Here is a 14,666-nt window from a genome sequence, read left to right on the forward strand (position 1 = left end):
TCAGATTTCAATGGAGAAAAACAGTTTCAGTCTCCAGTCCTCTACTTTGGTATTCCACATTCAGGTCTAGTCTGGTGGAAATGAACTGGCTGTGAACTCTGCTGCAGCACTGCAATGCCCAGTTTGTTTCCATTTATAATTTTAAAGCACAGCATTAAAGTGATCTATAAATAGCTAACCAATCACTGGCTTTGGCTCATCTAAAATGGAGATCCAGATACCGCTGAGCTAGATATGAATCAAGATGTACATACAATGATACTGCTGTTGGTTTCACACAGAGTTCAAGATGTTCTCTTAGGAGTGCTGATCATTGTAAACATGACAGTTATCACCACGCTCTGACCTTTGATCTCCGTACTACAAACTGGCAGACAGTGCTTCTGTTTGCATGAGGAACTGCAACTGAGGAAGTGAGGCTTCTTCAAATGCTCCCATGCCATCTTCTGCAGGTGGCAAAGACCAGAAATAGTAAGATATGTGATCTTCAGCAGTAGCTCGGTGGTGAAATTTGAAAGTTGGAGAAGTGAAACAATTCTATGCTACATTTTCTGAACTGAGTACACAAACTTTATTCAAAGGAAAAAACTGGTCCCTTCCTTGACCACTGTTTTTGGAGCTTAAAGCCACCAGGAGAGTTACGGTTTCACTTCTGTGGACCCACCACCATAACTTCTCGCGTAGCATTTTATCTTCAAACTGTCTTCCAGGGACCAAATTCTCCTCTGAGGACAGTTTGTGTTTAGAGTTATGAACATATACCACAGAATCTGTACACTTCTCCAACTTCCAAAACTCCAGAGTGCACCTTTGACTATTTAGCCTCCAAAATAATGTTTACGTTAAACTGACTTTGATGTTGACTTTTCTGTCCAATCTGGGCCCTGAATGCATCTTCTTGCACTATGTAACTTGGGTTGAGTGGGTGTGATCTGAACCTCAAACTGGTTTAAAATTTTGGCCAGACAGTAAACTGCACAAAGGAACGGAAGTGCTGCAAAATCTGAAAAGAAATTCTAACAGCTCAAGGACACATAAGTCGTATGGCCCGACCAAAACTGGCAGATTTAATGCGGATTAGAATATAGCTATCTGGGATTTATGTTTTATTAATTTATCAGACAGCAGCTATTCTTTATTGGTTGTCTCCATTGTTATTGAACCAAATTTCCTAGGCTATCACATATAAGCAAACCAATAGGAAATGCTTAACAGACAAAAACGGTTTTAACCCTGTAATGCACCACACTCATGAGAGTCAGAATGTCACACAGTCGAGATGCATAATCAACTTTCTGCACAGTTTCCACCCACAGTTGCACAGTTGTGGTTGAACTATGCAAACTTAATATTTGGCTCGCCTTACTTTCCAGCTCTTTCTCAACCATGAAGCACTGTTCAGGAAATAATATGATAAGAAAACAAACAAAACAAAACTAACCATTTAGGTCGCCTGTTTACTCTTATCACTCGACGATGAAAAGCTACATTGTTGTATATTAAATATGAAAAACACATCAGTTGTTCACACCATTGTGTTGCACTGAAACATGGGCGCTGTTTCACGTTAAACCAACACAAACCTACTTCTTCACTCATCCACATATGGATTAAAGCACTGCTAAAAATATCCCCCAACAAATGCGATATTCACCACTGCTAAAACTTTTCTTAAAGCTACACTGCCGTTTTTTAAGATTTGACTTCGTAGAGTTATTTTTTTTTATGTGCTTCAGATGAAGTAGATGGACTTAAAGTGGAGTACAATGAACTGGGAAACTGTCTTAATGAGGGCGCTACTCTGCCAGAGCGACTCCTGACACGACTCAGTGTATGAATCTATCGGGGGCGGCTGTGGATCAGTGGTAGAGTCGTCGTCTCTCAACCGGAAGGTCGAGGTCTCGATCCCCAGCTCCTGAAGCCACATTTCCAATGTGTCCTTGGTTAAGACACTTAACCCCATATTGCTCCCGCTGCTTTGTCGGCGGTGTATGAATGTGTATAAATGGTATTAGTTACTTCTGATGGACTCACTACACAGCAGCCTCTACCATCAGTGTGTGAATGTGTAGGTGTGACATGCAGTGTAAAAGAGCTTTGAGTAGTCAGAAGACTAGAAAAGCGCTGCACAAGCTCGAGTCCATTAACCATGTAGCTATCTATTTTATTTGAGAGTCAGACTAACACTCAATTGTTTTTTTGGCTATTTTTAAGATTTTTTTGACGGTGAGAAAAATATAGAATAACACAAACGTCAAATCATTTTAGGTGCTAAATCAATCTGCCTTTAGACTCTTTAAACTTTCAGAGGACCTGCTGACACCCTGGAGAGTCACGGCATGAATACTGCATGGAAGCACTGACAGTGGTGTGTTGTGAAAAATATCAGAGACAGATTACACTGCTTAGACATCTATCTGTCTTTATCTGTTTCCTTTTAGCGAGAGGGCACAGTGATGCAGACGAAGGAACAGCATGCTTCTATCTATTCTACTAAAATCACCTGAACAATGACAGACAGGACTACACCTTACTACTGCGGGAGAAGGTTGCAAATAATTTCTCCTGTGGGTGCAACAGCAATAATAAAGTTCTTGAGCGGCGTAACAAGATGGGACCAAGCTCCATCAGAGCTCTTATCTGTTCTCCACCGAAGGCTGCAGATGTACTCAAAGAGAGCAGTAATGAAACTTGTGATGCTAATGCAGCTGCACTTGAGCTGGGCTATATATAGGAGAAATCTCAGCCGTGGGGCCTCCGCTGCCTGCTGCCTGTGTTTGTTTCTGGGCCCACTGTGGCTCTAGGTGTATTTAAAAATGTATGGCGGAGGAAACGTTACGCTACAGAGGCAGGTGGCCGTTAGCAGCAGTGCGAGGGATGTGAGAGGGAGAGAGACATAAAAGCGCGCTTCGGTAATCAGCTCAGGGCTCAACGCTTTACTGCGCTAATTCTACCGTTGGAAACAGTGTATCCATGACAACACGCCAGCAATACAATTACTCCTTTTACTGCTGAGAGTGATGAAACACATTCACATCACGCTGGACCTGCCCTTGATGCCCTGTCTGAGGTTGTTGATTGTCTGGAACATCGAGATGAGCGTGCATGAGAGTTTGAGTGTGTGTACGCTGCTGGAGGAGGAGGAGGAGGAGGAGGAGGAGGAGGAGGAGGTGTAGATGTCCTTGTTGAACTCCAGCTCTCAGTCCTGCATGTCTAGACATGTCAATATCCTCATAAGTTTCTGTGAAACACCCCTTATCTCTCTCTAACACACACATGCCCACACATAAAATAGGTGACACCCCCCCCTGCACACGCACACTCAATAACTTTGACGCTACACACACTGAGGCACAAATCACACAGAGTGAGCAGCAGGTCTGGGAGTCCGCCTGAGCCGCTGATATATCAAACCTTTTCTGATTTTCACGCCTCAGAGGATGAAGGTTTCATCTTTACCCCTTCATCCAAGTCAAGAAATTATTAATCAGAGAAGAGTCAGGAAATACCAAATACTAAAAGCGAGAACTTTTCCCTTTTGACTCTTGGGTTAATGGTTTTAAACTTCTGCTGTCGCTGCGTCCCTGCCATGCTAATCTAAACATACATATCATTAGAAAACACACAGTTTGACTTTCTCTGTCAGCATGACTTTTCTCATATCAATTAGTCGTTATCAACTCTGAAACTGAAAAAGCTGTAAATTACCAATATCTCTGTGCCCTGAGACACATTCCTGTACATTTATCACACTTTCAGTTCGCAGTTTGAGAAAGTGTGATGTTAAAATGAAACACCGTGAGAATGTTGTGCATTTTAAGTAGGAACAAAAACTTCCTTATTCATATATTCAAAGTAACATTTCAGAGTTTTGGCTGTAATTTTATAAGGTTGGCATGGAAACAAGCATACAGTATATGATTAACCCAACACCTCCGTTGCTCGGCGGCCAATCTTCTTATATCCAACTGTGTGCTCAGGAAGCTGACAAAATACTTTCACGACAGCTTTTTGCCAAAATATACTCTTTAAAGCCGGGTTTACAAGAAACGTCACCCCCTTCAAACTCCAGCACACAACACTTTACTCCTTCTTATCTTATGGAGTGAATACATCTTGAATTTCAGAGAACTATAAATCACAATGACTATAACCAAAATAAGAAATAAACCTTCTAAAGGTGCGACACACCCAGTGACATGAAAAACTAAAAGCAGGACCGGATATGGACTCAAGTGTCGATCAAAAATGAATGTATACATTTACAAAAATGGTATCTATAATGTATGTGATTGATGCTTTTCTTTTTTTAATATTGTGCGTGAATGATATTATTTTCCTGCTTTATTGTGAGGGAGTTTAAGGACCACCTGATAAAGCAAGTGTTTACTGTGTGCTATTGATACAAAACATAATCTTGACCAATGCAGCAAAATTTAACTCATCTTAAATGTTGCAGTCACATAACACATTTTCACTAGGAACTGAAAAAGCCCTAAAAAGGCAAATCAAGGCGGTAAAAATATCTCCTCTTACTTTCTCACAGTGCAAGCAAACAATAGTAATGTGTACATGAGTCATAGCCAGAGCACTTAGACGACACTCCTGTAACCCTCGAGAGATAATGAAAACAAGAAGTACTAAGTTAGAGTACATTAGCTCCAGACGATACCTTCCCACTGTACATTGAAAGTGTAGCTCGGCAGACTTTTGTATCTGACGTGAACAAAGCCACAGCGCCATTATGTTTTCCATTTCCCCCCTCCGATCATTCCTTACCAGTTCCTGGGCGTCCCATGATGATTTGCTTGCGTGGAGCAGGGTGAGGCGACTCAGCTGGCAGTATGAGCGGCAGAAGGGCAGTCGGGGTAGGGTGACAGGCTACCGGCTGTGGTAGGGCCCCTCCAGAGGCGTCCTGGTGTCCCTCAGGTTTCCTCTCTCTCTCTCTGCCCCCGGAGCCAGAGGAGGATAGGACTGAGCCCAATGAAGTGGGCATTAACCCGATGCTGGAGGGGCTGGACAGGGCAGGGTTACCCACTGAAGCTGGAGTCAGGGACTGAAGGGAACATCAGAAAGATATTGTATTAGCATAGAGCATTGACCCAAAGCAAAATATTAATAACAGAAATGTTCTTTCAAAATTATACTCAACCCAAAACTAAACTTTTTGTTTTTAAATACTGAAAGTTAGCAGATAAAATAAATCAGCCGCCTACACCACTTCATTGCTGTTGATCCTTTCTTCGGTATGTTTGTCCACTCAAAGGATTATTTAAAAAAATAAAGCTACTAACAGAGCTTTAATTTCACACTAACTCCCGTGCACGAGTTGTGACAGATGTTTATTGGACTCTGTGACTCCAAGGACCAACTTTAAGGGTCACAGAGATTGTATTTGATACTCAAAGTTTCAACTGGAGTACTTTTGATTTATTTTAATTTAAAGGTGGAGTTAATCGGTCACTTATAACTTTGTTGAGGCTATAAAGAGCCCTTTTTACAATAAAAAAGAGAAATAAGAATAGATCAAATTTGACAAAAAGTTCATATTTTTGCAAGTGTTGCAAGTATTAGACTCATTCAAGCAGATTCCATAAATTTGGATAAGGTTTAAAAAGCATGCCCCAAATAATTGTGACTTTCTTACCGAACTGGAGGTGACCAGGACAAGTGTGGATGTGGGGTTGCGCAGGAGAACAGCACCGTTGGTAGTAGCCCCATTGATTGGAACAGGGACCTGCAGGCCGGGGGGAGCTGCGTGTTGGGGCTGGCTGTGCTCTCTGGACCGGCTTCTTTCTCTCCTTCCTAGTGGGCCATCAGAGAACTTTGGTAGGGGTACATCTGGGTTGCGGACAATGACTGGTGAATCACGGAGGGGCACAATACGACGAGGAGAAGGTTCCTGGGGCAGGGGGGAAGGAGGAGTGGGAGAGACCAGCATGGGTGGGGGTGTGGAGGCAGTAGAGGATGGTGGCCTGCTGGTGGCACTTCGAGGCCGGGGGAAGGAAAGTGAGGAAGGAGTTGTGGGCTGACTCTGGGGGGAGAGGACTCTAAAAGCTGCAGGGCAGTGGCCCATGGTTGTTTCTCCAACCATAGCTCCCCCTATGCCTATTAGTTGATGCTGCTCAGGTTTGGTCTGGTAGTCATGGACTGCAGGCAGTGGAGGAGGAGGGTGGGAGTCGAGCTTCCTTTTGCTGGGGCTCATCGGGACTGTGAAAGTCAGGTTGGTCTGAAAAGTGGGCAAAATTCCAGAGAGATGGCGCTCTCGCTCAACCCCTGGTGTGCCCATCTTAGTGCCACTTAGATGGCGAGGACGCCGGGGGGTAAGTGAAGGAGCAGTAATTGGACTGAAATTGGCAGGACGAAAGCCAAAGTGTGGAGAGGGCGAGGGTGATGGGGTCGGGGAAAAGGGCGACTGGTTGGAGATAGGCGAGAACGATGGAGTGCCTGAACGGGAACCACCCAGGGACACCAGCATGGTTGCTGCCTCACACTCATCAAAGTCAAAACGAGAGAGGTCCTGGGGGAGCAGAGAGGGAAGGACCAAGCGAGGGCGGGAGTCACCTCCACGACTGCTGGCCTCGCTACTTTCCCGAGACGTCTCATCCCAGTCAAACTCTGAGCTGGCCCTCCCGCCACTTAGACGAAGGTCAGATGGCGTCAGAGTCCCTGTGCTGCTGGCTCCTCCACGATCCCGGCTGCCACCACTGGCTTCCATCTCCTTGGTCCTCATTGAGAGGTGTCTGGAGCAGTATCCTCGGCGCTGGGACTCTTTAGAGCAACCCTCTCTAGAACACAGCCTCCTCCACTGCTTCCCATTAAACTTCTTACGGATGCCTGTTGGCGTGCACACCACATCTCCCTTCTTGTACTTTTGCTGGGCAGCCGTCAGTGGGGTGCGGGAGCGTGATGAGGAGGACGAGTTCGATCCTGATCCTGATCCGCCGCCTGCTCCTCCGCTGGAAGAGCCTCCTCCTGAGGCCTTCTCTACTCTGGAGGAGGATGGGGTGGAGGAGGAGATGGGAGGGAGAGGAGGGAGCTGGGGGTTGGTGATGACAGCACCAGCTGCTGCAACTGCTGCTGGATCAAGGCCTAACAGGACAGGTGAAGGAGGGGGATGGGGGTTCAAGGCCAGGTGTGCAGGGGGGATCCCGATGCCCCGCACCACGGACAGGTGGGGATTGAGGTAGCCAGGTGGGGGCTTAGAGACAATGTGGCGGTGTTGGGGAACTGCCATTGGTTTGGCCCCAGGTATGATTGCCCCCATTGGGACCATGTTAAAGTGGGACACCTCCATGTCTTCTTCAGGGGTGAGTGGCATGTATGGGTGGTGTTGCTGATGTTGGTGCTGCTGTTGCTGCTTTACACTGTTCTCCCTTTCTCGCTCTCTTTCCCTATCTCTATCCTGTTTTCTTTGGAGGTCCCTCTCCCCTTCCCACTCTCGCCCCGGAGCCAGGCTAAGGACTGACGCTGGGGTTACAGGGGAGGTGATGTTGTGGCCAGATGAAGAGGAAACAGAAACCATGCCTGGGTAAGGTATTCCTCTCCCCAATACTGACTCTACACTAGGTGTCATTGCTTGGCTCAAACGGCACACCTCCCTCTCCACATCTATCTCTTCCCTGTCTTCCCGCTCCCTTTCTTTGTCCCTGACCCCTTCTTCTCTATCTCGACCCGCTCCAGATGGCAAATCCAGGTCCCAAGGCGGCACCAGAAGCCTGAGTGTTTGTCGGGAGACCCAAACTGCCTGGGTAGCACCGGCTGACCCTCTGCAAATCTCTTCCTCATCCACAGATAGAGATCTTTCCTCGGACAAAAGGACACGATAGCGGTTGGCCACTGCAGGGTGTGTGTCCACCTGCGTCACCACACCTTCTCTGTACCACTGCCACTGGCCCTCACTGCCCTCTTCATTGCCAAATGGTACACAGACACGGGTTCCAATGGGTATCGGATGGACTCCAGGTGGCGAGGCATCCAGGATAATGTCCACCACCCCTGGAGGACTGTCATGTCGATATGGATAACAGCACAGTGTCTTCTCCCCATTCAGTTGCACCTCCAAACTTCCAAATTCACCACTGACCTTTCGGACTACCCCAGCCCGAAACACCAAGTCCGAACTCACCCCTCCATTACTCCTTTCACCTTCTTCCTCCTCGTCACTTCTCCTCATCTGGCGAGCAAGGACACGCTGATTCTTCAGCCCTTTGGCGAGAGCATCAGACAGTGCATCGGGGAGGCTGGTGGGTGCATGTATGACGGCGTGTGAGTCGCCGACTACTTCTAGGTCAGCTGAGTGCTCGCTGGCAGTGTCTGTCGAGGAGCAGCGGGGCAGGGGGCTGGGCGACACCCGCTCTGCATCTCTAACTCCTTCACCTCTTCCAGGCCTTTCCCTCTCCCCCACCAGTGACAGAGGAGGGGGTCCTGGGGAACTTTTCAGATTCCCCTCCCTGCCAGTAGTCCTGCTGTGGAAGTCGTCCATCATGGTCCTACTCTGACTGTTACCATCAGGGTGTGAGACACAGATGTCACTTCCTGAACCCGTTAACCCGTGGTTGATGACCCCACCACCGAGAGGAAATGGAGGGGGTGTGCTAGAGGAAGGGTTGCTATGGTTACCAGTAGTAGACGAGCAGTGTTCAGAGGTATACTTCTTCTTGGGAACTCGAGCCTTAAACGTGGCTGTTTTCCGGCTGAGGGCTGGGTTCGGGCTGTTGTTGGCGCTCGGCGTACTACTGTTACTGCTACCACCACTGTCACTGTGGCTGCTACCACTCACAGCTGACCTCCCTGATCTATCATCCGAGGATGACAACAACTTCCCAGAATCCATCACGAGCGACACCGTTGACTCCGACAACCCTTCTCTGTGAAGCACCTCCTCCTCTGAAGGGCCACGGGCTCTGATTGGGTCTACCTGTGAGGATTCTGAGTGTGAGTTAGACGAATATGAAGAAGAGGGTGCTCTGTCTGGAGGGGATCTGCTTCTGTCTCTGTTCTCATCTGAGTCCCTCTTCTCCCCTCCTTCTGGGGCATCCCCCGCTCCTCGACGCTTCCCCCCTTTTGCCCGAGTTGAAGGAGGAGAGCGTCGGCCCTGTTTTTTTATCGGCTTCATCTTTTCATCTAGCCTGCTTTTTTATCCAAACAAGTCTTTTTATTTATTTATCCCAGAGATTCTCTTTGGCGTTCCTCGTTTGCTTTGCCTTGTTTGTTTCTTTCTTTTCCCCCTTCTTTCCTCTCTATTTTCCTCCTCTGCCGGGGCCTCTCTCCCTCATCCTTTCTCGTCTTCTTTGCGCGACTCCGGCACTTGCCCACCTTATTCCAGAGACTCTGGAAGAAAGGGAACCGGGAGTGTGGGTTACTCATGTGGAAAACACATTCAGACATGCACAAAGCCTATTCACCACGCAAGATACCTACCGACTGTTCAGCTTAAAAAAGAAGTTGCTGAATTAAGAAATTAAAAATGTATCAACAACAAAAAAAAAAACTAAAATGACAAAGTAATTCAAAACAAAAGTACTCAAAATTAAGACTTGGTTTCACAAAAAAACAAGAATAAAACATTTAAACATTGATTTTAAGAAAGGTATTCCCCACTAAATGATGCACCATAGTACTGGAGTAGTAACAAAAATGACTCATCTACGAATTCATTACACATTAATTCATTACATAACATGATCTACTCACATAACACAAGGCCCGCATCCATACCAGGTACATATTGAAAGCACGAGGCCATATTGTAGGGTAAACAGAATGTATCCCTACAACACAGTATGGAAATAATGAGAGGCACTTTGCAATTTGCCCAGACAAGCCTTTCTGCATACACTCCTCTCACACACTACTTCTTGGCCAGGGCAGTAGAGGCGGGGGAATTCCTCTTTGCACGCATACTGAAACCCTCCCTTTCTTTCTCTCTTTCTCTCTCTCTCTCTCTCTCTCTCAAGCTCCCTCTCTCTCACTCTGTGGCGACCTTTATCTATGTATTTCAAAGCGGAGTCAATCCGCCCCTACAAACTCCATTTCCTGTGGAAGACCATTACCTAACTTCCCGTTACTTTATTCCTCCCTCTCTGTCTTCGCTACTATTACAATTTCATTCTTGTCCCCTGCCTGCATTCTCTCTCTCAGATATTGATTTCTCCCTCACATTTCTCACTTTCTTTCACATGCTTCCACTTAAGTCTTGATCTTCATTTCGCCCTGCAGTCATCCAGAAAAAGCAGTGATGTTCCAAATTATTTTTTATTTCACACGAGAGTAATTCGTTATATCTTTCAACCGTGCCAATGTCAACGAGAATAACCGCTGATTCGACGCCAGACTCCTTCAAAGTTCTGCCTCCATGTAGAAAGTAAAAGATTGTTTTTGCTGACTTGTTGAACCGGGGACTGGTGTCATTTAACTGGTGTGTTTGCTGTGTGGCTTATACGCGCGGGACTTGCCTCGGGTCCTCGCTGCTGTGTGCTCTGCCTCATTTCTTCCAACACAAGAGTCTCCTCACAGCTGAGAGTGCCAGAGAGATGTTAACAACAAGTGTAGAAGAGGGGGAGAATGAAACACTCCCTATACGATCTGTTATTTTTTTCATTTTATTTCTCACTCCATCTGTCAAGATGTTCTGGATTGATGTCTATCAAACACCACGAGGCATGTCTACTTGTCAGTGACTTGTCTGTCAGTTTATGTGTCTGCGTGTCTGTCCCTGTTTCTACATCCTTCCTCCCACCAGACTCCTTCTCTCTGTCTGCCTGTCTCTTTTCCCTTTCGCTGCCTTCCTGTTTGTGACTGTGAAGGCTCGCATTCATTCAGCTCCTTTTAATATCTGCTACATCATATCGTCTGGAGAGAAATCCATTTTCAGAGATGAGTGCCGCCTGTCTCAAGGCCACACACACACACACACACACACACAGCAAACATCTATGTGATGATAGTTGATAGTGCACACAGAGTGTTAGAGAGCTCACTGTGCTCTATGTAAATCCCTATTTAGGACAGGCAGGCATAGAGCAGCCACCATAAAATGATTAGGCAGTCTGCCTTACTTGGTCACGATAGTGGTATGCTACGTGTGTTTACTCAGTAGTGCACTGTGTACAACAGCTGGTGTCAGAGTCATGGGCCTAATGATAACAGCGTATAGACTAACTGATGCAACGTGCACTCCCCTCTGTGAAATATGGAGCAGCGGAGCCTATATGGACGCTATAGTAGGCCTGGGGTCTCAGGTATATATAAATATATAAATCGTGTTTTATTTGCTTTGAAGTGTTTACCTGTTGTTGGTAGGTTGACATAAATACATAGTAAACATGACTGTAGGCAGAATTAAGCTCATGCAAGTCATGTGAGGTGAAAAAAATAAGTTGCTAAGTGATCGTCTAGTTACGGGTTTAATCACATGAAAAAAACTAATAGCAGCTTAAGACAAAAGCACCTGGTAATAACCATGAATATAAAGTCTGTTAGCTAGTTTATGATGGTGTTAAAAACATCAGGGGGGGATATGGCGACCGATAAAGTGAATTTTGGTCTGATGCAACATTGCAAAGGTACTCAGAAGACTTCTTTCTGAAACAAACCACTTAAATTAAAGATATTTAGCATGATTATTATCTATAGTCAACCTGGTGTGGACTAACGTCTGACCTGCTACATTTGCTGAGAGGTTGGTTATAGGTCTGAGGTAGGGTTGGGCGATATGAGCTCAGATCAGCATCAGAACATTTTGACTCGATTAAAATGAATGAACGATTATTTTGTTTTTTGCCCTCTTAGTTCACTGACATGGTCTCTACTGTAAATATGCTCAACTATTAAAGCTGGGATATGTTTTCTAAAGATAGAGTGCATATCTGATTAACTATTTTGTGGGTATTTATTGAAACCGAAATGAAAATGACACATTTTAGTCTAAAACAGTAGAAAATAAATAACTTGCATTTCTTGCAAACAGTTTTTCTGCAGTGTTTACATTTTACTTATTTTTGTTCGCTGTTGTCTTCCCTAAAGATTTTCCATTAATTTCACAGCTCTAGTCTGGGTTCAAACCTATTTATTTTATATCAAACCTTTATTGAACCAGGTAATTAAGATCTCTTTCACAAGGGGGGACCTGGTCAAGAAGGCAGCAGCACACGTCATAAATATAAAATAAATATGACATGATTAAGAAACAGTTTACAAACAATGAGTTAAGAGAAAACAACAAGCATGTGGTTCCCAGATAAAGTGCCGAGTCGTGATCACAGATTACAGATCAGAAACACAGACACTGTCCAATGGTTTCACTTCTTTTTTTTTTTTTTTTTGTCTCATAAGATCGAGTGAAAAGCTTCAAGTGAAATGAGATCCTTCAGTCTCAAGTCATTTTGGAAAAAGCTCTCTTCATGACGAGGTTTGTGATGACAAGTTTTACCACCACAAGCACATCCTAGTTTCCTCAAAACATTCAGTTCTGACATCGGTGCAAATCAGAGAAAAAAGAAAAACACTAATACAAACATGCAGCACCTGGGACAGGCCCGTATCTGAACAGTAATATTCTCACACCAGTTTGTCAGCCGGGCCCTAACAGTATTTGCATAAAGTGTTTATCTTTAGAGGTTAACATGAAAACACAGTAAACACGACTGTAGGGGAATTAAGTCGATATAAGTCATGTGAGGTGACAAAGACATTATGTTTCAACCTTTGTGGATGCATCATTTAGCGTAGCGATTGTCCAGGTTGAGGTCATTTATAAATCACCTTTTCAACAGAAACGGGGCTAAAGCAAACTCACACTGTACAAATTCAGTTTAAATATGTAATGCTCTTGAAATACATTGTTGTATGCATATTTAACTGTTCATATCATTCATCAGTTCTTGCATGTCTCTATTATGATTCACCTTACAGTGTCAATATGTGAACGTATTACAATCATTCAGTCCCCTGTAGCTCATCTTAAGCTTCCTGTGTGTTTATAACTCTTTATATTTTTACCAGCACCACAATGCATGACCATAAAAAGTTTTGTCATTAGCATAGCAGCCCTTTGAGAGTCTATAACAGGATTACTACAGTGCTTCATTTAGACAGGTCAGCAAGGATAAATATATTGACACTTTCATAATCCAGAGTAGATAACAGCTGTTAATATCATCCAGACAAGGCCCCATAGCACAATATGCAAACTACAGGAGGTGATGTCGTCACCTCTGGTTTAGCTGGATAGTACCGACTATGTGTCAAGCCCTCGTAGTACACCGATTACTACCAGTTTACTCCACAACACAGCAGGCCGTGGCGTGCAGCGACCAGGCCTCAACTACACACAAGGCCGCTTGGAAATCCTCTACTCACTCTCCCCGGGAAATAACAACTTTAACGCACATATCGACCCTTAATACCATGCAATACGGCACATATTCACTATGCTGCGTGACTGTGAGATGTGTGCCGAGCAGATGAACACGTTAACTTTGTCAATCCATCACAACACAACGACTAACAATGGTTAAAGTGTTGTGTTTTTTGTTTTTTTTTGGCCCATCCGAAAGTGACAGTCGCGTAAAACCGTAGCTCAAGCCGTCCGGATTGCTTTGTAGCGACCTTTGTCGTCATTTGCATACAAGAGGGGGAGAAAGTAACAATATGTGGCAACAAAGTAGTCCAAGGGAGCAGGCCTACAAACCCCCCTACAGCCACGTTGATTCATGAAAAAGAGGAAGAAATGTGTCAATGTAAGAGAGAGAAGAGGAGGGGGAGGAATGACAAGCGTCAAGGAGTTTTGGATACGACGCACTAAAAAATTAAGAGTTGTTCTAGGAAGTCCAGAGGCTGTCATGGCGTTGAATTTATTTCTAGTGGAAAAGTTTCGAGCTCACTATGTCTAACCGCACCGCTCCCTTTTTTTTCTCACAGAAGACACCCAATCCGCCCTCTGCTCCTCTCCGCAGGCCACCCAGTTATCGGAAAATACGCTCAATCAACTCATCTGCTAATACTGTTTATGGCCACAGTAAACATGAACAACGTTAGCAGCTCGGCGAAAAAGCACAACAAGCCCCACTGCAGTGCTGCAGGAGAAAGATTTGTGGGCAGCTTATACTCACCAGAGATAATATATAGTTCCCCAGAGTGATTTTCTGTGGAGTCCGCCGGGTAAAATAGGGCAGAGTGGCCAGTCGTCCGCAGCTGCCAGTCAGCGACCGTTCATGTTTCTCCGGCAAAGCAACTTAAAAGGAGGAAAAACTACTGCCCTGTACATTCTACACTACAGTCGCAAAATGGTGAATGAAGCCCAAAGCCTTGACAACCAGCCGCGGTGGCCAATAGCGGAGCACGAATGCGTACAGTAGCCAATGGAATCTCGCGGAAGGGGAGCGGGGGCGGAGCCGCGCGTCAAAGTAAATTTGACGGACGTCGCGCCGCGGCCAATCACAGTGTGGGAAAACACAGAACAGCTGTTGGGAGAGAGAGGCTGCAGTGGCCAATGGGGCTCCTCTGTGGGGCATGGCTGTGTGACTTCTACAAGCACGCAGGACGGGAATGAAATCTTTTGTTTTTTCTTTCTCCTGTTGGATTCATCTCTTCTTCATTTGTCCGCAAGCAAAAAAAAAAAAAGCAAGCGTAGATTGTCTGTGTTTGAAACGGGGTTAAAGTCC

The 14,666-nt window shown here is 45.3% G+C and overlaps 1 protein-coding gene across 1 annotated transcript in view; it reads right to left on the reverse strand.

Moving 5' to 3' along the window:
* cica (capicua transcriptional repressor a) overlaps positions 1-14,295 on the reverse strand; it is a 41,561-nt gene extending 27,266 nt beyond the window's left edge. The window contains exons 1-3 of the mRNA XM_061060301.1: positions 14,115-14,295; positions 5,648-9,333; positions 4,780-5,056 (exon numbers count right to left, since the gene is read on the reverse strand). Coding sequence (XP_060916284.1) covers positions 4,780-5,056; positions 5,648-9,118 — 3,748 coding nt within the window. The 5' untranslated portion in view covers positions 9,119-9,333; positions 14,115-14,295. The remainder of the gene's footprint in view (positions 1-4,779; positions 5,057-5,647; positions 9,334-14,114) is intronic.
* Between the last annotated feature and the right edge of the window lie 371 nt (positions 14,296-14,666).

Source organism: Labrus mixtus, chromosome 16, assembly GCF_963584025.1.
Source record: "Labrus mixtus chromosome 16, fLabMix1.1, whole genome shotgun sequence".
In the NCBI taxonomy this organism is placed as follows: Eukaryota; Metazoa; Chordata; class Actinopteri; order Labriformes; family Labridae; genus Labrus; species Labrus mixtus.